The following is a 26,116-nucleotide window of genomic DNA, read 5'->3' as shown; positions in this document are numbered from 1 at the left end:
TTTTTAGAGTGCATTAAATAAGTTATTAAAGCTCTGACGGTGAAATATCAGCTTTTATTCCTACAGGAAGTTTATAGAAATTACTATCTTTCAGTTGTTCCCAAATTTTACCTGAAAAACGAGTACCAAAAAGAGTCACATAAAAATGTATTGAAATATCAATATCACGAACATGCATCTTTCTCATTGGTTTCTGTTGAGTACAGTAAGTGAAAAATTCAAACTAACCTCTGCTCAAAAGAGACAAGGCACAGTTAAAATGTTATTAGCTACACTTGAGATTGACAAGTCAAAATGTCTGTTGTAAAAAAGGTAGACATTTGTTAAAAACTCTTTTTTTGTAATATTTCCCTAGCATCTGCTAGGGGAGCTCACAAGATGGGGTTGAAACATTCGGAAACAACTAGTTGGACCTGCGATGGACTGGCGACTTGGCCAGGGTGTACCCCGTCTTTCGCCCAATGTCAGCTGGGATAGGCTCCAGCCCCCCCACGACCCTGTACACAGGATAAGCGGTTGACGATGGATGAATGGATGGATGTTATCTTGTCACTTGATAGTCAATGGTTAAGCTTCCTAGTAGTTAAAATGTGTTTTGTTTAACTGAGCTTGGTAACAGTAATTACCCCAATACACCCTGTAGACCAGTGGTTCTCAACCTTTTTTGGGCCAACGCCCCCCTATCCATTATCCAGGTCCCTTAACGGCCCCCATCAAAAAAGATGTTGGCTATTTGCCCTGAATATTGTTGATTTTTTTATTGTTGTTGTTACTACTGTTACAATTTCTGCCTTTTCTGCACCAATTTATGGTGGAAATATCTAATTATATAAAAGGGAAACACAAAAGTCAGGTGGCATGTGACAATTGAAAATATATAAATATAATGTAGTGAGGCTCTCTGCATTCTTTTTTGCTTTTAAATATTTTTCTCCTGTAGATCAACTTATTTAATACCCTGCTAAGTCAACACACATGATTAAGTCTCATCTCCTCTTTTGTGGGGGAGTAACCTATGTGTTTGTGGCCCCTGTTCATCTCTGTGATAAATTAATCCTTTTTTATTAAGTTATTGACTGGACTTTATTAGCTGATCTGTTAATAACTTATCATATCATAACTTAGTATTTCCCACAGAATGACAGTGTAACTGTGGCGCATAGGGGGTGCGCGTGCGTGCAGTCGATATTAACTACCAGCTATATACAGCGTTCTAGCCTCGAAAACCCAGCTGTCTTCCAACATTAATTTAGCTCTCCTTATTAGCTAGGCTCCTTACATACTTGCTAATACTTTTTAAAGCTGTGTCTCCAACATTGACAGCATTGTGTTGGACATATTTGTGCAGCTGTGTTCATGAGGGAGAGAGAGAGAGAGGGTTGAGTGAGAGGATGTGCAGCGCGAATACGCGATCAAGTACGATTTTAAATAGGCCTAGTTAAAAAAAAAAATCTAAAATCAATATGTGGCGGTCAGTGTTGATATTGTGGCGGAGCGCCACAAATAAATAAACACATGGGAAACATTGTAACTTATCTGCTCATGTTAAAAATCATTCACATTGTTCTCTGACATGTAAAGAAAAAAAGTCGTAATAATAGGAGACTAACGCCATTAGCCTATTTAAAGATAATTTATAATATTTTACTACAAGCCTTATACTGCATTATGTTACTGATTCGCTGGTAAGTATCCCCTCGACCGTCTGACAGAAACAGAACTGGATGAGAGGAGGAGGTGCTCATGTCGGGGGAACACCTGTGATCAGGCAGAAATCTCACCTGTTAACTTCAGCACCTCTGATAAAGTGCCGCTTACAATCCCCAACAAAGAGAGTCAGGACTTCAGTTTTTAACGTTACATTTTTATAGCCTACTGAAACTACTGTATATGTCCTCTTTGGCACAAACTGCAAGTCACAGCACGAGGCGTCGCAGCGAAGTTGCTTTCGTGTCCGACAGCGGAATATCCCTCTTGTCAATGTGTAACCGCTGCAATAACAAGACGTTCACAATGTATTCCTCAGAGAAATAAACACTTTCCCACGGTAATACCAAGAAAGAGAGCGTGAATCTTCCAGAGTTTACACAGTAAACGCCATGTGGGTAAAATTTTACGGATGATACTCTGATTTCCCGTTCCCGTGAAGGCAGCACGAAGCTGTACTACAAGTAGCTGACGGGGGAAAAAACACACAGTCTTGTCCAGTCACAGTGGAATAATCTGGCAGGTTTTAATGTTGCAGACCACAGTTTTTTAGCAAGTAGTTTAAAATTTAAACTCGTATTGTTGTGAATCTTTGGTGTAAACTTGCTTTTGAATTGCCAACTAACAAACGCCCCCCAAAAGCAGCTCAGCAACCCCCTTTCCAAAATATTGCTTCCAGCACCCCCTGGGGGGCGGTACTGCCCCCGTTGGGAAACACTACTGTAGAGTGTAGGTGGGGTACAGTGGTAGCCATCCTAACATTTGGTGGACTCTTTTATCCAAAGTGCCTCACACTCGGACTGCTGATGTTTTTAGCCTGGGTGGGTGCGCTGTGCTCACAACACCAGTTTTTCTCGAATATAACATTGAAAACAAATAAGGAATGAATATTTAAGACACATTACATTACAATGATGACAGAATGTACAACAAACATGCCATTAGGCTTGTTACTTAAAACATCGGACCTAACAAAGCTCTGGAGGCACATCTTTTCAGGCAACTTTATGTGTATATATATATATTGTAAGGCTACTTTATGGCAGCGAAAATGAGACAGCTCTATGATCATCGTGCAGGATTTTCCTAGGATACCTGTTCCAAAACTGACCAAAAAGGAAATAATCAGGCAATGACACTGCTATGCAGAGGGAAAATCCCCCTTTAAAACAGCTGTTGGTTACTATAAAACATGAGATAAATGGTAACGTAACAGAGATTCCATGATTTCACTGCTGATTACATAATATTGGTGCCCTGTATAATACTGCATCGCTCTGAAAATCTTTCTCAAACAGCAGGTTCTTTGAGCAGGTGTTGGGACACCACTAATGGACTGCAGATTAAGAAAGAGTTGATTTCATTTGAATTTCAGAAAAAAAAAGCATCCCGAACAAAAGAAAGAGAGCAGGAGAAAGAGATTGGATGTGAACAAACAGTACTTCTGGAAATGTGTGCATCAGAGTTGATTTTGTAATAGATTTTGTTGTAGTTTTAGACTTTGGACTGCAGTGTTTATTGGGTGGGGTGTAGGAAAGACACTTAAAATTGTTCCTTGGGAGTCTTGATGAGAGGGTGAGAGAGTTTGGGTGGGATGAGCTTCATAGTAATCAGACACCACCCCTGTTCCTCTCCTGCCCTGCCCTGTCCTCTCCCTGTGTGTGTGTATCCCAGACAGCAGCTGATGGCCAGTCATTCTGCTCTTGGCAACATGATGGCAGCAACAACAGCACCATACACCATGACTGTGTGTATCTTGTATATGTTATTTTATATGTACTTTATATGCATCTGAGAATGTTGCATTAACAACAAAACCTGCCCATTTCATTGCTTCTTAATCATCAAAAATAACTCCTATTACATTTCAGGCATTTAGCAAACAACACTCCAATGGAAAGTGACTTATAGAATTGGTGGCACTGATGTCCAGGAACAAAGATGCAACAAGGCCTTGTTTCTCTGGCATGGCCTTCCAGTATCGAGAAATAATGAGTTCTAATCATGCTATTAAAGCCTTGGCTTGGCTACAACATAACACAAGCATTTTTTACATGTAGGGGACAAAGTCACATTTGGACATACAACAACAGAATTTTTCTGGACATCCACATGCAACACCGACCAAGATGAGGTCAGTGTCTCAGCTAAACCCCTCTCTGCTCGTAAATCAAGGCGCCACTTGTCAGCAGTATCCACTTCATTTGCAAGTATTTGGCTGATATTTCAGACCATTGCTAAGAGTATGCATGGGAATACTCAGAATAGGGACACAGAGGAATTGACGCCTCAAAAGCAGCTGTCAAAAGTCTCCAGATAAATGCTCTTGTTATTCCTTGGGACACAGGCATCTACTATACGGTAAGTGTCCTGTTTTAACTGTGCAGGGGAAGTCCTGGTAGAGGCCCCCCAGTTTTGGGACCTAAAAAACGCATCTGGCAGGGATTATCATCCAAAATGTCAGAGATACTGCTGATACGCTGTGCGTTTTTACATTGCTTTGACCTTTCTCTTTAGGTCCCACTTTCTCGCACGCCACGGTCAGTCATGCAGGCGTACACGTCCTTCACTCAAACATGGGTCAAACTGAATCTCAATCATTAGCACTCAGCACCACAGCAACAGCCAAGAGACAGAGCAGCAGCTTGCTTGTCAACAGTAGCACATGGAGCCTGAACAGCGTGAAAAATGCCCAAACGCAGTGCTTGAAATGGCCCGGTACTCATCGTTATGCAGTACCGACACTTCTACATTTTACTTTTTGGCGTACCTGCACTTCTCACAAGCTGCCGGGACTCTTTCCTGCCCTCTCCACTGGTGAAGACAGAGTAGGGAGAAGATCAGGTGCTTTTTTTTATCCAAGTGTGTAAAGTTGCCCATCAATGTTTTTGTAAACTGACCAATCACAGCCTGGGTGGGGCGGTACATTAAAAAAAGGTTGACATGGTGCTACAGCAAACTTTAGAAATGCTGAATTCGTTCTACATTATTTGTTATGATTATTGACAAGTTAGCGCTTAGCATTAACAAATTAGAGACTAACCACGATGTAAACCATTTTTTTTGCACTAGGATTGAATGACTCATCAGAACAATGTACCATAAAGAAAGTGCTGTAACTGGGATTATTTTAATACTAGTGGTAAGGTATAGGATACTATTATGAGAAATGAATCCGTGATCTGTGTGAAGCCGAATGCATGACCTGCAAAGCTGGTATGTACATGTAATTGTTAAATAAAAGTGCTAGCAATCTAGAAGTCCAAATGTAGGGCCTAATAAAGTTCAATAACATAGTTGCATGGTTACCACCAATCCCCATACACATTGCCATGGCGTAACTAATTATACTTGAATCCCCCCCGGCCCCAACCTTCCACCAAGTGCGGGTTTTCCCCCCACTGTCCTCTTTTATGAAAACAAAAATATGATCACCTACTTAAGAGTTTCCCCCATTTGATTTGCAGTTGTGGTCCCCAAACTCTATGAACAATGTCAAAAATAAGGGTAGTGCTGATGCCCGTAGGTTTAATTTTGTTTTGTGTTTGGTGAATAATTACACCCAGTGCAGTACACAAGCACAGAGGAAGTCACTTTATAATTAATTACCAGAGGTAAAACATAATTTTACTTATAATAATAATCCATGTATGATAATCGGACGTTTGCAAAATCCCTCCCTCCGAACATTGGGTGTTCAATTGTATTTATGGGTTTGAAAAGGCTGCTACAAACATTAGCATGTCTAGCTAAAACATTTACTCCCTATGGTAGTAACCTTTCACAGTGTTACTTCAAAGGACAAGGAGCATTTCATAGAACATTATATTGTGGGGTTAAAGGCTATGTTAAAAAGCCCTATTGACAATAGCTCATCACCTGTTTAATATTCCCCACTGTGTGGAAGCTGGTGGATGCTATATCTGAGGGTAAGGTAACATTAGCGGTTCTGTCTTGCTCTTTATTAAATTTGGGGATACACTCCAGCAATTCCAGCCAAACTCATTATCCCTGATAGTGTTATGTTTGCCAAACACATATTGGTTAGTTATCCCAAAGGCTTTTTCTTGTAAAGTAAAAGATACTGTTTAAAAATACAAACAATAGTCTTGCTTGTCCGAGCATATAAGATAAGCAACCAAGGGTTATGTTAGAATGAAATAACATTTTTCCATATACTTATAATACTAGGACTAAGTATCCCAAGGCTGCAATCCAAGAACATTGCTGTTCGGTTCCATGCCTTCTACTTGGATCAGCTGGGAAGGATTCTGACTTTTTGCTGTGCTAACATGCTTCTCACGCAATGCCTCCTTGGTATACAAGGTGTTAGCCTCTCCATTTGTACTGGTAGCCATGGGAGAAGCAACCCAATATGCATCTGTATCTTTCACTGGTAACCTTATCTTATAGGAGTTATGTAGGCCCAAGAGGTCAAGTCTGTATGATATCTTAGAAATTATTACTCCCAACTACACATGCAGAAAATGCACTCAGGGGAAGTAATACCTCAGCAACAGCTGCTGTAGGAATGACACACTCTATGTGCACACATTTGATTGGTATTTAGAAGGTCTGTGGACAATAAACTGTTGTAAAATATATAATGTAGGCTATAACTTACACAACGTATAACCAAATAGTTCATCTTTTTTTTGTGCCCTATGGCTTTAACTAAATTAATTTTCATCAGCTAAATCTCATTAAAACCAGTGTTATCCCAAGAGTGTCTTGCACTGATTTGTTTTCTGGCCAGGGTTTTACCCTTCATGACACTGTCCAGAGCAGACAAGCAGACAAGGGAGGGACATTTCCCCTGTGTGTGTGTGTTTATGTGTGTGTGTTCATACATGTCCTGCCTGTCAACAAGTGCACCACTCCCTATGATGTCCGCAGCATTGGACATTGTTGACTGATCTTTGATCCTCTGCCTTGGCCCTGAGTGTCAGGGGTATAGACAGTGACCGAACCAACTGAGCCAAGCCAAGTTCCCACAAGACCACACCCTGAAACCACAGAACCCTTAGTGGGTCTCACTCCCACTCTCTTTCTCTCTCTTTCTGTCTGGTATCGTCATACATCACAGAATATTTGTTAGTACCACTTTTAAGTGACAGCAGTGTCATTATAAAACATCAAGAAAAACCCTCTTGGCCACAGCAACCTGAAAATGAACCTCAGCATATAATAACATTACCTTCTTTGGTTCACTGTCTCTGAAAATGAATTATTTATTCTTAAATTAAATTTGAGCTTGTTTCTGGTGCACTCTTGTGCGAAAAACAGGGTTTGGATGAACCAACACGCCCCATCACTGAAGCTGGCAGTGCATTTTTGCGTAGAGCAGTGTTTCTTAAACAAAACATTCAAAAGTGATAACTCTGATGGTTCTTGATAGGCCCGGAGGCCTAGTGTTTTGTTATGAGCTTGGGTCCCACAGTGATGCTACATGTGAAAAAGTTTACAAGTCCTTGGCCTGCTGTATTAAACAAACACAGAAGCTAACTACTCCTGACAGTTGGTGAGGTATCCTGCTAAACTGGATGAAGACACGACAATAATATCCAGTGGAACTTTCCCTTCTTCCCCGTTTCTCGCACACACATTTGGCCAAAGTTATTTTTCATTACATGAGAGGAAAATGTCATCATCACGGAACAGGTGCTTTACTGGGCTGGGAAAGGGTGGAGAATACAGTCAGTGCTGCCTGACACCCTTCATTCGCTTTATTATGAGGAGATAGTGTGGGAAGTTTGCAAGAGTTGACTCAACCAATAAACGGCTCTTTTTGACACTGCATGTCAAGAAATTACAGAACAGATGTGTAGCTGGTGTAGACCAGTAACACATGGCAGTCAGGAGGAGTGAGCGAGGAGGAAGGTGAAAAGGACAATAGGTAGGAAGAAAAAACCCCAAATGGTGAAGTGGGATTAGAGATACAGAAAGAAAAGACACAGAGTAAACGACAAGGTAGAGAGAATACTTAATGTGCTGTACACAAGATAATCTCTTCACTAGCATGGTCAGCTCGAATAACTATATCAAGCTATTTGGCTGGTGGCCCCTAAAGCTGCCTCCTCAAGTTCCAAACATGAACATGCATGTACAGAATGTTGAGCTGTTGCAGCCAACAATGTTTTTGGCTGTCACATAGCCTACAGTAACCTATAAAGCCCTTCCAGGGTATGTAAATTGAACGAATCAATAACTGACATAGCCTGAAGTGTAGAAGTCTAGAAGGGCCAAATAGCCAGTCTTTTTCCATCCAAAAGAATGTCTGCACCGTTAAAATATCATTTTTTAATGATGTCCAGATTGAGAGCCAATTAAAAACCGAGTGCAGATCTATTGACGACATTATTCCCACACGTTTGAAGCCACACATTATCACTGACATTACTATGGTTTGAGTTGAATGATATTTAAATCACATAAACTCTGATCTTAACAACAAGTCTCTACAAGGCTGTGCTTTGGCACAGCGGGCCCCGGAGTTAAATGCTAATGTCAGCACACTAACATGCTCACAATGACAATGCTAACACACTGATGTTAAGCAGGTATAACGTTTACCATGTTCACCATATTAGTTTAGCATGTTAGCATGCTAATTGCTAATTAGCACTATACTAGTTTCACGTGACGTCACATTCCAAGGAAAATGCTCCCTTGGAGGGCAATCCATCAAATAGCTGTTGAGATTTTTCACTAAAAATCCACTGCATGGTGGTACAAGAGGAAAAGTCAGTAAGATATAGCCTCTGGACACCATGGACATCTGTACATTGTTATGGCAATTCATCCAATAGTTATATACATATTTCAGTTACAGTTAAATACATATACAGTTACTGAGAAGTAGCCATCACCACTATGACCAGCAAACACACCACTGACTTGTGAAAGAGCAGAGGGTCTGACCTGGGAGGACAAGGTTGGGTGTTGCAGGGCATCAGTCCAGTAGCTGGTCTTGATCTGGAATTGCAGTGGGATGTATTCACCTGCACTCTCAAGTCTCTGTAGCACGCTGACTTAGTGTTCATCTGGCCTGTATGGGTTATACATCAGTAAGTTCAGTTATTTGGAACCTACAAAAAAGGGTTAGGGTTAGGTTTGTGTGCTTGTTAGGATGCTATCAAATGCTTGCACATATTATACCTGCAATATGTGACACCTTCATATAACCTTTTTGCTGGTTTCACGCTGACACTCCGGTGCATTCTAGGTAGTAAAATGTATGTTGATGGATATTGATGCCTTTTCACTACATCTCCTTCTACATGTGTGATGTGCAAAAACAATATATTATCTCTGTAACATATGAAATCAACACTTGAGCAGTTTGTTGATGTTTCAACTTTCTAAATTAAAGTATTATCAGTAGCTTTCTCAGGGGCTAATGAACATCTTTAAATGCTCCGACATTTGAGTTGGTAAATTCTGGCAAACATGCAGATCTGACGGTGTTGTTTGATTTATGTGAAACTTGAATGCCAGCTACACAGATCCCCTGGTTGGAATTTGGCCTTAGGCAGGGTCAATCTGCACATCTCAAATCATACAGGCCAGTTAGTCAGTCGCACTCTTTAATAAAGCAAATGACCCCCAACCCAGCACGGCCTACAATCAGGACACAAAGAGGTTGAGGTGGTTAGGGTGGACCGCATCAGACCAGGGTGGGGAACTTTAACCTGCAGTGTCAATCAATAGATACTTTACAATGGGGGCTTTGTTCACACTCAAGCAAGTGCTTGCAGTCACACACAAATACACGCATGCACACATGTACCTTTGTCTACTGACCTTCAGCCTCAAATCACCATGCCAGGGTCTGCCCAGGTCATTACAACAGTCTCTCCATGTGTGTTTGTGTGTGTGTGTGTGTGTGTGTGTGTGTGTGTGTGTGTGTGTGTGTATGTGTGTGTGTGTGTGTGCGCTAGTTTAATACTAGGTCACTGGTCGAAACCATGCATGCGCATGCTTGCTTGTTTAAACGAAACTGTTTGTCCGTGTGTGCATGTAATAACAAGCCTCCAGCAGGACAAGAAGAGGTCCCACCAGTTCCAAAACAAGAGCAACTAATGTCCCCTCAACAATGATGGGACCTTTCCTCTCTCCATTTAACCTGCAGCTAAAAGCCTTATAATAGATCAGAGGGGTCAGACTGAAATCTAGATGCTCGCCCAGATTGAAGATGTGAAGGTGATCTGTCCTTTGTCATTAATGTAATAGACATAAAATTATTTTAGGTTATCTATGGAAGGGACTGTTTGTTGTTTATCAGATGGGATTGGGGGGTTGCTGGTGTGTGAGTTGCATGACCATATATCCACCATAAATAACCACATTTTTATTATTTTATTAAAATAAAAAGCATAGGCTGACCTTTTCCAACCATTAAGTTTCATAGCGAAGCATGACTCTTAAACCACACCCTCAACTTACCTTGTCCTCTCCTATAGTACTACAAAAGATACTATGACACTTTCAGCTTTGAAACAAAAATAAGACGCTAACTTAGTCCAGCCAATGCAACAGGCAAACAGCACAGAGGGACTTCACCAAAACAAATGCAAATCCTCCTTACAAATGATCACATCATCACACAAGAATGTGCACTTCAGCCGAATATGGGCGCATTACAGGCTCCCTTTCTACCACACAAAACGAAAAAGAATTTAATAAGCCTACACATCACACACACACACACATCACAGTGCACACGCAGGCAACATTAGGGACATGTGTATATTAATATTAATGCCGATTAATCCCGAAAGAGGACAATACACAACAGAGGTCGCAGCGGCCAGAATAATGTCAGTTGGCACAGCACCCGTAATAATAAAATTAGAAGTGCTGACTTAAATATAATTTTTTTGAATATAATAGGCTATGATGGTTCCCCTCACAGTGTGTGTGCGTTCACGTTCATTATGACCCTGCACTGCATTGCCAACATGCACTCAAACTTTAAAAAATGTATTAAAAATAAACAAACAAAATACAGCACTTAAAAGTTGTATGTCCTCCCCTATTGCCAAAATTAAAAATCACAAGTCATATTTGCCGTGCCTTTGTTTTTGTTATTCATGCTTACACATACCTCCAGCACAAGTTGCTGAGCATTGGGAGCGTATGATGGCCCATGTATAATTATGTTTGATGTGATTCTTCTTCTCATCAGCTTTCTTCAGAGTGTATTCCCAACGTACACCTGGGTTCCAGCCCTGCAACAATATCTACAGGAGAAAGAATTGAATAAGAATGATGAGATGAAGGACAACAAAAAGTAGCACAAATATACAGACGTAAGTAATCAAGGCAAGTAAATAAAGTAAGCCACATCAGTCAAAACAATGTTTTCATGTGTCCACCGATCCCTTACCTCTATGACCAGTGTCTCATTGGTGGGACCAGTTGATATGAGGCTCTCTGGTCTGTTGTAGGGTCTCTTGTACTCAAAAATGGCTCCGGCGATGGGGTGTCTACCTGGCCAGTCCACCGTCCAGTGTCCGTTCAAGAAGTAGCGTCTCTGGGCATCTCTGACAGCCAGATACGAGCTGGATGTATTCAGTTCCATCACACGGATACTCCGAGCCCCCGCTGGGATGGTTACCACCCCATAGTACTCTAAGAAAGAGTGCAAAACTTTAAATGACCAACAAGGGATACAAAAAAATCCCAATCATACCTTAAAGAAAACAAAACGTAAATATTAACGTTGAACTTTGACACCAATCCACACACATTTTGTAGCACATTGTGTTGTGCAATCAGAACCTTTTAAAATGTCTCAAATGAAATCACCAAAAACACTGAACTGAACATTTGAACTACACTCACTTACGGTTAGTATAATGCTGCTTCGTGTATTGTCCTTTGTAGATCTTGCAGGTGGAGTTGTCTCCTTTACACACTCCGCAAGCATCAGGCACAGCAGTGGAGCCCAAAACACGGTCGCAGCCCACTCTCTGTGGGAGAAAAGCATGATTGCATTTGACAAATAAAGTAATAAAGTAATAGATTATACCGAACACACAATGCAGCATCCCATTGTACTACAAAATACATTACATTACATTTCTTTTTTCGTTGATGTTCTCTACTGCTAAATCCATTCTCAGAATTTATATCTCAACTTCAAAGAATTCACATGCGACGTCTTCGAAAAAAATCTGGCGCTAGCTCCAAATGCTTGGAGATCGTTCTTCAATCAAATCGTGTTACTGTCTCACTGCCTGACATTTTACAAGTATTACCTCACACAATCCGTCAATACAGACATTAGAACTGTCCTGTGAGCAGAGTGTCCCGTCCTTAACTTTGCTGGCCAGGGCAAAGAAGAAATCGTAGCCTTCAGCAAAGCAGTACAGCTTACATACATCTTGATCTGGGAGTAAAGAAAATAGCCACAGGGGCCAGAGGCAACAAGCAAAAGTTTTATTACCATGACATTGCTAGTTGGTAAAAAAACTAATTTTTTTAACTCTTCTTTTTCCTATGTAATTTTGAACATTAATGAAACAATTGTCTCACCATCCACTCTAGTGTATGGCCTCCAGGTGTAGTACCACCCTCTGAACTGTTTGCTGTTGAACTCTGCACACTGCTGCACTCTATAGTCAATGGTGTTGGCGGGACAATCCTCAGTGTTACAAAGTTTGTACGACCTGGAGGAGCCCTGACAGAACTTGCCTCCATATGCAGGTCTGCAGCGAAGGATTGAAAAACACATCATGAAAACAAAGCTCTCCATTTGTTGCATAATACTGTCTGTTTAGTATTTGGTGTTTCATTAGGATTATTTTCTTCATAATGTCCTGATTTCTTGTCCTACAGTATGTGTGTCCTTTAATGTGTGTGAGTGATGAAATGTAATGCTTACAGGTAACACTAAATTGAAATGTACTGATATTAAATTCAAAGGAAGAAAAAGACTTTTGTTGCATTTGATTGGGGTAAGCAAAAGTTAAATTAAAAAAACACCTTCATTGTAATTCTGTGTATTGGCATGACTGAAATATGATGCTTGCCTGTATATGTGGCTGTGTGTGAGTGCACCTTTGTGAAGACTTCTCCAATCCCCGGGCTGTGATCCTTAAAATCCCTTCCACGGGACAATTACACCTTGTATAACCCTTCCAATCACAGCATCACTTATCTCTCTGTCGCTCTCAGATTCTCTCCCTTTATATCTCGGCATTTCATCTCTCGCTTTTTTAATCCCTTCTCTGTCATCTCTCCTAACCCAGCTTTCCCTCCCTCCCTCTCTCCCCTTGCCTGTCTTTGTCTTTCTCACCCACTTCTCCTCATCACTCTCTGTCTAATTTAGCCTGCCACTTGTCAGGATCTTGGCATGACAAAGAGGAGGCCCCAGCATTTGGGAGAGGGCCCCTGTACTAACTGCACCGTGCAAATAATCCTGAGTGACTGATGAGTAGGGGACTAAGTGAGCAGATAAGTGATAAAGTGGCAGACCTATGTGAGCGATCTTCACTATTTTAATCATGTGTCCTAAAGCTACAGCTAGATTTTGTATCCAGCTGAAAAAATCCCACCCCCTACCTTTAGGCCTGTCTCCAAAGCCACTTCCCCAAAACACTTTTTCCTGCACAGTGAGTGTACGGACAGAGTGCATGCAGGTAGGCAGGTAGGTAGGCAGGTTAGTAGGCCATTTTGACAGGATTGAAATGATTCACCGTCGTTATTACAGTCCTGCGACAGCCACAGAGTTTTAATTTTTGTGTCGGAGCATTTCATTTATTGATTTCTGTCAGGATATAAAGAGAATTTCAACAAATATAAAGTGTCAGGTGTCTCAAGTATTATGTCTGATATTAGTGAGAGAGCCGCCCCTCATTCACAGAGCCTATTATTACTAAATGATACCTCATCTTTGGAGCTAACTATAAATGATGGTCGCCTCTTGCTAGCGCGAAAGCTGTTAAATGGATGACAGCTTGCAGTTGGAAATCACCACATGCACTGTCAGTGAGGGAATGGCGCTCATCTTATCGAGATATTGCACAGCTGGAGCTTTCTACAGCACGATTACATTATGCTAAAACACAAAATCTGATTTGCTGGTTAAAGTTATTAGAGAAAATGAATGCTATTTATTATAGCTAATATCCTGCTGGCTCCAGTGCCATAACAAGTTATTTAATGCACAAATATGAGAGTGATCTTCTTTGATCTAATTCTACTAAATAATTCCTCTGAAACAGATACTGATGCTTATATTTTCATTTTTGTGCTGTTGTCATCTTTGCTAACATGCACAGCTTGTTTGTTGGGACCGTTAATTGTGTATATCTCTACCTGGGGTTGTTGCACTGCCTCTCTCGATAGGTGACTCCGCTCTCACAGCTTCGTGAGCAGGCAGACCAGGACGACCACTCTGACCATTGGCCATGCTGGGGCCTCGGGCCCTCGTCACCCTGTTTCACACACTGGCCCCTACGACACCACTGGAGAAAGAGAGTGGGAGAGAGGGAGGAAGACGAAGAAGGAGGGAGGCACACACAAGCAAAGAGCAACGTGTCATAAAAGTGTCAGAAACACAGAGACTTTCCAATGGACCCTGCCCTTTTTCTTCTTTATGATGACTGTTTGTCAAAACATTGAACAGGCCTGTAAGATATAGCTTTCAGGTTTAACTGCTGTTTAAAAGGTTGTGGTCCAGTCTTGGTTTCATGCTCACAATCTATCAGTGAAACTGCAGTTATGCTGCTATTTGGACAGTCTCTACCTTGAGCTGTCACCAGCTGGAATTAATAGAGCTAAGCCAAACACAGCTGACAAGAAAACTCTCCTACAGTGCAATAACACACTCTTCTTTAGTACTGTCACATTTGCATTTCATGTTGCCTTACACTGCGTTTGACCATTAATTTTTTCCTCATTCCCTTTTTAAAATTAATAAAAGTAAAACATTCAACTACAAACTCATGAAACAGGATGAAATACTGTTGCCAACAATTAATCTAGTAATGTTTCGTCACTGCTGAAAAACATTTTTAAACAATTTTAGTTCTGAAACAAAAGAATCAATATCTGCCAAGGCACTGAGATAATATAACTTATTCCCTGTGCAAATTAACTATAAGGGTGGGGTATCAGCCTTTTTGTGACTTGTTTATTAATATTTATATCTGGTGTCTACCTAATTTTTAAAAGAAGTGAACTGGCTAGATTTTTACTATGTACTTTCCAAAAAGTTTCCCCATGTCCTCCCAAAGGCAAAGTGCCCTCACAATCAAGTCGCTGCTAACTTGCACTGATGACCTGGGGAGCACACAGCAAGCCATGTGCACACATGAGCTTAGTTCAGCTGCTTTTTTTTACCCTACAGAGAGGAGATTCATTTGGGTTCATAATTACCTCCTTAGATACCACCACCCTTCTGCACAGGGGCCAACCTGACCAAGTGGCTTTCTGCCCTGAACTTTGCCAAATGTGTTCCATGAGGCAAACAGGCAAGGCAGAAGAGGAACATGAAACTAAATGGCAAGTTATGTGAAAACAGTTTGTCTGTAGAGTTTACTGCATGACATGAAGGAGGAGCCACAGGATACACATGTATACCTCAAAAAAGGCTGAGCCATTAACCAACCAGTCACGTGTTCCAAAATGAGCACAAAATCCCTAAATGTAATATGAGAATACTTCGCAAAATTTAGACTTACTTAAAGCAACATTATGTCACAAGTTGTTTCCTGGCAAAGGATTGAACTGGATTTTTACATGTCAAGATGACATCAGTCCCAATTTACTCAACTGCCCGTCTTGGAGTGATCTCAGACACACACACACACACACACACACACACACACACACACACACACACACACACACACTTTATTATTACGGATGCAACCCACTCATACATTAGTATTGAGAGAGGATGCATATATTGAGCTGTCCTAGTTCTCTCTGTGTTTTCATGGTGCACACGAGCCCACAGACACACCGGCTAGCACACACAGACCCACACACTCCCTTACAGCTAATCTCGTGGTCCTTGACTAAGAACTAGAACAGCTGATTTCCCCTCAGTTTTCCCCCTGCGGCTGAGTGCCATGGATTCCTAAGTGAGCCTGTCATTGTTTGTGTTCAGTTAATTATGCTGTGGAGGGGGAGGGTGGGATTAAACCATCAAGTTCAATACATTGAGAAGCAAATGTCGATGAGGGGCTGTCAGGGGAAAGAGGGTAAGAGAGAGAGTGAGCCTTGGGGGAGAATCATCTTGAAAGAAGTAAGGAAAGAAACAAAGAATAAATAAAGAGCACAGATTGCTTTCTGGCCCGAACCCCAATGGCATATTTTTGCCACGTCATCAACAAACCAATTGCAGCTGCTCCCTGAGGTGAAATGATGGAGGGAGAGTGTGGTACCTACCTATTAGAAAGAGAGATTTTATTAACACTGCACTGAAATGAACCCAAATCTAAAACATAGCAAAGTCAATCCAACTCGCTTGCATGTTAATTTATTGGTCTAAAGTGGGACACTCTGGTGTGTAAAAAGAAGCTGTTAAAAGTGCAGTCCCACTCTTTTGTTTTGAAATGGCCTCTGCGGGAGTATCAGCACTTAATAACCGTAAAACACTCAATAAATGTTAGTTTTATAATAATATCTTCATCAATCAAGCCTGATAAAGTACTATCACTCTGTCTTGTGCAATTTACTCACTCAGAGGTCTGTGGTAACCCTTGGAGGAGGAATCTTTGTGTGTGTCTGTGTGCTCTGCCCCTCTCATACTAAATGTCACACAGTTGATAATGCTAAGCAGCACATCACTGGACCAACGGATGCCTAAAAGGGAAAATCCTCTCCAAAACTGAATTCACAGTCTGTTAAGACTGTGCAGGGAATCTGAGAGCTGACAATTCCAATGTTCTCGTTTGAAGTGTGTTGTTCTGTTGGACAGCACATTTTTCGCAAATGTGCAAAGCAGTGTTTGTGAGAGGCTCTTGTTTGGTGCCTTTCATTTGTGGATTTATTTGGTGAGATTTTGCCATGAAGAAGTGTACTGGCAACAGTCAAGTAAGCTGCATGTCCCTGCTAGCTGTTGGATATGTCTTTGGTATGAGCACTTAATTGCGGTGGATAAATAAAGTCCAATATAAGGGAATGGATTCCCGTGCCAGTCCTGTGATAACACTCTTGGGGTGACAAAGCTTGTGAGCATATCACACCCTCCACCTCACACACACACACCAAAACATGTGTTAAGTCACCATATCAGGGCCGCAGGCAGAGCCTTCAGCGGCTGGCATGAACTTGGTCTCACACTTCCTCCCAACACGGTGGCACCACAGGGCCTTGCAGATATCCTGAAACAATACAGGAGAAAGGCAAAAAGCATTTTACACAGCACTGCTAACATATTTTAGTGCTCCAAATTTCAGAAGTGGGATGATCAGTATGCTTCTCACAACAGCTGTAAACAAAGCTAGCAATGGGAAGGACAATAAATTATGGTAACATTGTTATTTTGCCACTAGAGAGCTATTAAAACATGTTGATGGAAACTTGCTGAAATTGAGATTGTCTGAATGATGATCTTCTGGCAAGCTATCAGTGTGCAGCAACCTTGTATCTTCAAAATATTTATGCTTCAGTAGCTAGGATAACAACATTTTAGGGAGAAAAAAAGAAGAAAAATATATGCAATTTGGTCCAAGTGTTGCAAGGCATTATCCCACAGGCAATGCAATGCATCAATGATCATAAAAATGCACACCCATTGTTTCTGCAGCAGACTGACAAAATCATTAAATGAAGAAAAGCTGCAATCAGTATTTTCACTTACACTTTCTTTGCCTAACATAAAGTACATCTCACAGTCCACAAAAAGTGAAACACACACGGGATATAATGATTAAGACAAAGAGATATTGCTTTGAATTAAAAGGGCACAATTTCCTTACCAAACGTACATGATATCATAGCTGTGTTTGTCAGAGTGGTCTGAAAGATTCAGATGGGAGCACCGGGTGGTTTCCCTGCTCACATTGCCTGAGAAACAAGGTCTGCTACTTTTTAACATGTCCACTCTTTTACTATCTGAATGACTATATCAGATTTTGACAACTCAGTGCAGATGCTGACAGGCACCTTGGCCTCAGCTTGTTGCTGCCAAGAGCCACCATGGAATTCATCCCAAGGCCTATTTGTCCAGCTGTTTTGCTTGCTCAGGCCTTTCATAGCAGTAAAAATGGCTGAGTGAGAGATGGAAAAGAATAAGTGAGTGATGGAAGGAAAAGACAGTGAGAGGCAGAGAGAGAGAGAGATGATGGACAGAGTGAGACAGAGACTGAGTTTAAGAGAGAAGAAGGGAAAAACACCCATAGGCCTACATATTATTTTGCTTTTTTGCTAAGGTAACGTGGCTCTATCAAACCACACACACCATAGAGAGTATCATTTGGCTCCTCCAGCGGCACCTTATCTTGACAACGCCTGCCAAAAAGTTTCATGAAATATGAATTCATTACACGATGAATTGCACTGTTGAGGCAGATTCTTGTAGAGTTTTTTATGAGTAACAAGTGCCTGGAAAGACAGTGTGCATCATGGCTGCCTGGGGATTTTTAGGGTCCTGTGCACCTTGCTGCTACCAGGTGCATGAGCAAAGCCAGTGTACGACTGAAAACCAAACTACGAGGGAGCAATTCTCAAATATGTTATAGCTGAAATAATGCATGTTTTTTTCAGTAAGCAGACTAAGGATGATAGCATGTGCTGATTATCATTGGTTCAAATCCAGCTAATAATCTCCGTGGCATTTTGAAGCCACTTTCCCAACTCAGTTTATTCCATCATGCTCTTGCAGGACATCTTAAAAGAAATATTTAAGTTTGAACACATATTTGGATACAGGACCCATGTGCCAATACAGCATCAAGAAGGTTGCAAATCGGCCTTGGGAGATTTGAACCCAGAACCTCGTTGCTGCACCATTGTGCCATTTGTATTAATCACTTAACCAAATTTCACTAATGACAAATAAACTGCCTTGCAGGCTCCTGAGAGTCTGGGTCCACAGGGTAGATGCCCACTTTTCCTCGTTGGTAATGTAACAACTGTGGGAATTTACCATCCCAGTATACATTTTATTCTTTTAGACATATGAGAGCTTTCCGCCAGAATGATGCCAAAGTAAATATAAGAGCTACTGTCTCAAGAAAAAACAAATAAATATCCATTGACTCCCTTCTATGGAAAGGCAGGACCATCTTCAGGTGAGGTTCAGGTCAGGTACCATGTTTGGGCCCATGAAGATCTCTAATCCAGATGCAAGAACACCAATGATTTAAAACGCCTTTATTGTGCCATTGACACTGAATTAATCTAGACTCCATCTACTCTGTCAGGGTATCTCAAACAGTAACATCAGCAGTAATGAGACAATGGGAGACCAACATTGAGAGATTCCCATTGGCAACACTCCAGTGTATATTTAGTCATCCATCCCAGTGAGTATTATAACTCTCACTGTTTATTTTGTATTGTGTGTGTGAGAGACAGTACAGTATGCAGGTCAGTGTGTGTACGCGCACGAGGGCATGCAACCCTAACCAGTTCATCTTTCCTTTATTCTTCCTTTTTTCCTATACCTCATTCCTCTATCTGACTCAATATCTTTCTCTGTTTTTCCTAAGACACAATTACCACCAACTTGTTTTAAACTAATTAAGGCCTCAAGTTTAAGTGGGGGTGCTGAAAAGAAACACGGAGGTAATTAAAGCATGGCATGAGATTTTTTATCTAATTTTAAAATATGCATGGGACGGCATGTCTGTTGTTTTCAAAGCTTTCTAGGGAAGGGCATTGGAAATTAGCAGTAGCTAGACATGTTGTGATACACCATACTGGGTAATTGTTATGTGATTCTCTATGTATACTGTATCTGTCCCTATTAAATAAACATTAAATGAATAAATGATTCATGAGTCAAATTCAATCTTACCTTCTTGAAGTCAAGGGTGCAGAGTTTGGCCTTCTCCCCAAATTGCCATTTACACTGTGTGTCTGCATCGTACAGCTCGCCAGGCAGCTTCTCAGGGTACCGATACTCCTTGACTGCCCGGGGTTCATCTGATAAGCACATAGCCTGGGCAGAACTGGAGCAGAGTGGAATAAAAGATGAAGCAATGGGAAAGTAGGTAAAGTAAAGGAGAGATAAGAATTAAAGAGAGGACACAAGACAAGGAAGAATAGGTGAGCAAGGTGCAGAGCAGCAAGAAGAGGGGAGGTGAATAGGTCAGCAGAGGACAGGCGAAGAAAGGAAAGTAGGGAATAAATAAGTCAAGGAAAGCTGAATTAATCATTCATATTTAAACCACTTTGGTAAGATAAAACTTGCATGTAGACATACACAATCAGACATGTGATTTAGCTCCAGTAGCTGGTATATAAGGCTCCAGAGCATCAGTCCACGATCTTCAATTGTTTCCCACTTTGGAGAGTATCGCAAAGTGTTGCCGTGGAGACATAACAAGTTGCCAAACTCAAACCTGAGAGAAGTCATTTTAATGCATCAGACACTCAATTATAACAGACATAAAAAATCCTTGCCCCTATTGCTCATATCCTAACACCAGCTGGGGGGTTTCCAATGTTAACTGATATCACTGGTTTACTATACAGAGATGTTTTACAGCTTATACACTGCAGTCAGGGGAATATAATACAGAAATATGGTGGAAAGCACTGGAAAAGGCAAAATTTGTTGGAAGGGTTCATACCACTAGTGAGTGGTCCTGATTGCTTTAGCAGAGTACATGTGTGTCGGTGTGTGTGAGATCTTCTATTGCTTTATGGGTCCTATGTGTCTACAGAGAACAATGGCTGTTCAGCAAGTGCAATATTCTGATATTCTCCATCATTCACATAATACATTTTCTGAAAAATACATTACATTTACAGTGTACACACTTCAGCAGGCCCACAAGTCAGGCCTGTGGACAGGCATTTACGCATGAAGGCAGTCACTCACACATGAAGTGACAAGCCCACTGTAGCTAATTTGCAGGACCTAGGGGCAGATTCCCTTTAGAGCAGCTTTTTGTATTCACTGATGGCACTGCAAGAGGCCTAGGACAAAATGTTTCCTCAAAATTGAAGCTGTAAGCACAAGATTATCATCAGCTGGGGATAAAAAAAAGCATCCATTCTTTTCTAGGACTCCCTGCTGACCTCCTGACTCATCTCTTCCAGACAAATTGTTGGGCATTTCATATTCACCTTGTTTTATTGGTACATCAAAGATGTGTGTTATGCAGCAAGTGAAACAGTCTCAAAAGTCTTGATGACATTTGGCAAATACAAGACTGCCAAGAGGAACAGTGGTGACAGGTGGATCCTCACCTGATAGACACCGACTGTGCTGTATTTCCTTGGCATCACTACTAAAGCTTCAGAAGTAATTATTGATTTGAGTCAACACCACTGACAAAATATTAAAAACTTCACCAAAATGTAAAGCAGCCAAAAAGATTGATAGCACTCTCAAGTCTACAGGGAACATGTAGCTACAGCCAGCAGCCAATTTACTTAGCTTAGCATAAAAACAGTGGGAAACTGCTTGTCTGGCTCAGTCTGAATGTAACAGACTCAGCGCCGCCCATCAGCACTTCTAAAGCTCACTGATTAATACGTTGTTTGTTTAATCCGTGCATAGTGTAAAGTTGCTTGGCTAGTTGCCAGGAAGTTAATGGTTCAGTCCAAGAAGTAGTGTGACACATATAATGCAATACATTATGATACCCTTGAAGTTGCATATTGAATTTTTTTTTTACACTTTGGTTTTTGTATGGATTTGTACAGAAGCAAGACCAGTTTTTATGCTAAGCTAAGCTAACCGACTGCTGGCTCCAGTTATATCTATCGTAAAGCCTTGAGGGAGGTATTGATTGCAAGTGAAAGCATATTTTCCAAAATGTCACAAGACAAGAGCTTCTACAAGACACACAGAGATGTCTCCTCGGACATGTCCGACTCTGAGAAAAGACATGGACCTTAAGAGGACCTTGTTACTTTCATGTATCACTGACTTTTTCATGGATTTCACCTGTGCTCATACAAACAAAAACAACTTAAAATGGCTTTTAGTGGGAATTTTGCTTCCCTTGCTGTGAAAGTTGTCCATCCATTTTAGGTATGACGGAGAGCTCAGATAAAGCATTTGACTATACATACAGTGTTGGCACAGACCTCTCTGTCACAGCTGACTGAGGAGAGGCAGATTTAGAGTGAGTGTGATGTAAACTCTGTTGGCTGACACAACACTCCCCTCCATAGCGCAGATGAAGGTAGAGACATTTAGGAGTCTGGGTTAACTGGTCGAGACACATTTAGCCAAAAACATTTAAAAATCATAACATTCTGTTGATTGCAATTAGGAAAACGTACAGCATTTCAGCGTTTTTATTATTCAGTGATTGTACAGGAAGACGACCCCTGGTTGTTTCAGTGGTGCAGAGATCCCCTCCACGTGGCCTCAGGGGGTGATGGGAGTTTAATATAAGGCTGACAGGCCTAACAAGGGTGAGGTCACCCCAGCTCTAATAACTCAGCGAGGAAATACACTGTCTGTCTCCAACACTCTGAGAGGGGAGACCTGACAGTTCAGTTAACACACTGGTAAATTTAGTGGAGGGTACTGGTTCTGGGTTATCTGGTTTCAAGCACACACACACACACACACACATACACAGACACACATAAACGCAGCCAGACACATGGACGCTATGTCTGTGATGCTTGTTTTCCTTACTTGGACGAGCAGGCCGTATGCATGAAAATGCACACACACACACGAGCGCACGCACACACACACACACACACACAACTTTCTCCCTCACACACTTTCACTCACATGAACTTTGACACATAATGCGCTCTGTAAAACAACACTTACAGGAGAATAGCAGCACCACATATCACTTAAAGTTGCCATTTCAGCTATATATTTCAGCCTCTAACACACACACGCACGCACGCATGCACACACACACACACACACACACACACACACACACACGCACACATACACAGATGTACATACAGTAGGCCTGTTTGTTCTTGCTTTTGCAAAACACAGCAAATTCCTTAATAGTTATAACATAAGTTCAGTTTTTCACTTTGGATCAGACATATCTGCTGCTGACTTGTTTTTTCTACAACACGTGTTCATCTATCAGTAACACATGTTGAATAATGTCAACACAATACATGTTAAAAGTGCCAGGGGGACTCTTGCTTTAATAATTCTGTTTTAGAAACAGATACAGTGCTTTGTTGTATGAGTACTTAACAAAAGCTGGCATGAGGAATTGCTCAATATTTAACAATATGCCATGTGGATGTGATGTAGCTCTTATGTTCTGAAAACTTAATAAGACTCCTCAAGCAGCGATACCCATAAATGTCATTATCAACAATAAGTGCTTCTTAAATCATTCTTTTTACACAGTGCACAAGAACAAAAGATAGAACAATAGAAAATATGGCTGCTTACTTGAGGAAGCGGCTGAGGTACTGGCGGCTGCAGGCAGACCAGGAGAAGATACCATTGTGACCAGCTAATGTGGGAGACATGATGTTGCCCTCTGACTTCTTACAGACATTTCCTTCACCATCATGGACCATACCAAAGCTGGGGAATGAAAAGAAAAGTTTCCATGTACAAGTTATGGTGACGGTGATCCATATTAGTGACGCAGCTCCAAATCTTTTGATCCAACAGTAGAAGACAGGTGGACGTACCAAGTTTCAGCAGAAACCACAACGTTGCATTACTATGGGTACCTGGCATCCTTTTTATTGTAATTATTTTAGAACAATGTATGCATTTACATTGCATTTCACAGTACGGAGATGATAGGCAACGAGGGGAGAGTTGGGGAATGACATGCAACAAAGGCCCAAGGCCAGACACTGACTGGGGACGTTGTGGTTCATGGGCGACACCTTAACTCTGCCATCATTTTCAGCACTTGTTTTTTTGTTATCATGCGATCACGAGAGGGATGGAAAAACCTTACTTATGTCCAGATTCATGGGCGATGGTGAATGCCAGACCCAGGCCTGTATCCTCATTAATGGTACAGCTCCGGTACTTGCTGCACATCCCACTAATTGGTGCAAAACCTGCAAAACCAGTGAGTCAGTTTTTACACCACAGTTGAATGATTTCATCAGTTGTAAGAGTTCCAATATAAATTGTAACTGATTGATTACAATAACTACTGTCAATGTGTTTACTCCTACTTAAGAAAAAAATGCATTATCAGTACAAAACCAAGAGGATTCTCTCAGATGGGGTTCAGAAAACTCACCCTAGTCTGAGCCAGATGTGGACTCATGCATAAGAAATATCAAACACAGCATAACTGGATTAAAAACCCCTCCATGTGTTAAAATATGGGGCTCTGTGGGAACATTCCTAGATCCCCTCGCAACATTTCACTTCACTTTAAAAGATTCTTTCTCTGTCTTCACTTCTTTCTTATTTCTCTCATTCTCTATTATACTCCCTTTTACAACTCTGCTCCCTTTATGCATCTCTCTGTCCATTCTCCTTCTGTCTCTTCTCCTCACACACACACGGTACCCTTGGCTCTGAATCTAAAAGGATAATGCCCACGGGGGCCTCCCTTAATGTTTTCGTCTCAGTGTCTGAGGGAGAATTTAGCCTTGTGTTTTGTTATTTTACAGCTTCTAAGTCATTCGCCATAGAGTGCAAAACCTCCAAAGTAATGTTCTCATATGAATAATGACATTAAACTTAAGCAGGCAGATTGACTGTGAAAACTGCCGGAAAAGAGGTAGATTATTGATATTATATACTGGCTTTGAAATATTGAGGAATGAGGGATAGGGCTGTAACAGTCATGCAAATAAACTGTGTTATATACCGACTGGTAGCACTAATGGTCATTTTGCCTTGCACCTTTGGGGATTAGTCAGAACAAACTCTTTTTTGACTACAAACACACAGAGGCACACACACACCTTTGAACTGGGCTTCCATTGCAACGACTAGGGCTAATGCTAGCTTCAACACTTTGAAGTCAAAACTTAACTCTGGCGTTTGAAGGTACTGTGTGTGTTTGTTCGTCCATATGTACATGTGTGTGTGTTTCTGTGAGACACAAAATGGGAGTTTTTCTCACAGTGTGGAGGACAACAATGTGCTGGCACAGTCATTACCACAAACAAGCTGTTAGTTTGTTAGGTGGTGCACACTCATGATGAATGAGTGTGTGTTTAAAGTAGCTGAGCTCAGCTAAAGAGCGCTTTTTTTGTTGATGTTCTGTGATTTAAGTGAAAACATGATTAGCATGTTTAATTTCATTCTGGTGTTATTTTCTGTGGGTCTGTATTTTCTAATGAGTATGTTTCAGCCCTTCTGATGATGCTTTTTTAATGATCATTCAAGTTAAACTTCATATTTCCACACATTACTATATACAGCGTGTGATACTGTGGGGCTGAAAAGATCTGAAAGCCGCAGATTTTTTCAACATCTGGTCTGGCTGATGTGACCCTCAGTCACACCGTGTCACAGAGGACACGTCTTCTCATTTCCTACATCAAGAAATAATTATATATTTCTATCAAGAGCAAGAAACAAAGAGAGAATAGGGATGGCAATTATGTGACTTTATCCATTGGAGTGAGTGTTACAAAGAACACTCTTACTTTCTCACTTGTCATTATTTTAACATTTGGATCCGTATATCCTCTTGTCCTTGCATTTTCTTGGGATCCATTAAAATGTCCCAAATTACACTTTCGGGCATTTTGAAACTGCAAAATCTACTTCTCAATGTTGAAGATGTACCAAGTGTGTCACAGGGTTCATTCTTCCAAGAGCAGATGTCAAGTCCTGTCAGGAGGATGGCGTGGTCATGGTGTCGGCCCTCTCTGCCTCCCAGAGTGGACTGCCAGTGGCAGAAGCTGTTCAGTGTGTGGTCTGCATGGTGGTTGATCACCAAGCCATCCTGTGAGATAAGGGATATAAGGAGATAAAAGGAGGCAGCTGTAGATATTATAATATTGTTTTTATGGGAGGAAGCTGTGAGCACAAAAAAATGTCAGTCAAATTAAATGACATATCAATATGTCTTGTGATTACCGGTATATTTAGACATACTGGATATATTTTAAAGGCAACATTAAGATGTAAAAGGGGACACAATAAGTGTTGCAGCTAGGAAGAAAAATGTGTATTTTTGCAATTTTTGGCATTCCTCTGGCTGATAATTCCCTCTTAAGGTAGACTGAAATCTATTAACATCACAGGTGGACGGGAACAAGAATCAGTTCTGTTGTGCCTGCTTGACTCTTTTTCTCTGACAGTACCCCGCCTGTTTTTCTCTGCTTTATGTCC

General features: G+C 41.1%; 1 protein-coding gene across 1 annotated transcript in view; it reads right to left on the bottom strand.

The window, feature by feature from the left end:
- LOC119897891 (A disintegrin and metalloproteinase with thrombospondin motifs 16) overlaps positions 1 to 26,116 on the bottom strand; it is a 60,410-nt gene that overhangs the window by 11,989 nt on the left and 22,305 nt on the right. Inside the window, exons 7-18 of the mRNA XM_038711909.1 lie at positions 25,568 to 25,727; positions 23,766 to 23,871; positions 23,240 to 23,377; positions 19,688 to 19,841; positions 16,953 to 17,048; positions 14,032 to 14,180; positions 12,247 to 12,419; positions 11,970 to 12,100; positions 11,558 to 11,681; positions 11,096 to 11,340; positions 10,814 to 10,949; positions 8,629 to 8,755 (exon numbers count right to left, since the gene is read on the bottom strand). Of these exons, the coding sequence (XP_038567837.1) occupies positions 8,629 to 8,755; positions 10,814 to 10,949; positions 11,096 to 11,340; positions 11,558 to 11,681; positions 11,970 to 12,100; positions 12,247 to 12,419; positions 14,032 to 14,180; positions 16,953 to 17,048; positions 19,688 to 19,841; positions 23,240 to 23,377; positions 23,766 to 23,871; positions 25,568 to 25,727 (1,739 nt within the window). The remainder of the gene's footprint in view (positions 1 to 8,628; positions 8,756 to 10,813; positions 10,950 to 11,095; positions 11,341 to 11,557; positions 11,682 to 11,969; positions 12,101 to 12,246; positions 12,420 to 14,031; positions 14,181 to 16,952; positions 17,049 to 19,687; positions 19,842 to 23,239; positions 23,378 to 23,765; positions 23,872 to 25,567; positions 25,728 to 26,116) is intronic.

The sequence above is a fragment of the Micropterus salmoides genome, unplaced genomic scaffold (genome assembly GCF_014851395.1).
Source record: "Micropterus salmoides isolate LMB-PRFRI ecotype aquatic unplaced genomic scaffold, ASM1485139v1 Ms_hic_scaffold_11, whole genome shotgun sequence".
In the NCBI taxonomy this organism is placed as follows: Eukaryota; Metazoa; Chordata; class Actinopteri; order Centrarchiformes; family Centrarchidae; genus Micropterus; species Micropterus salmoides.
This window is presented reverse-complemented; position numbering and strand designations above follow the sequence as displayed.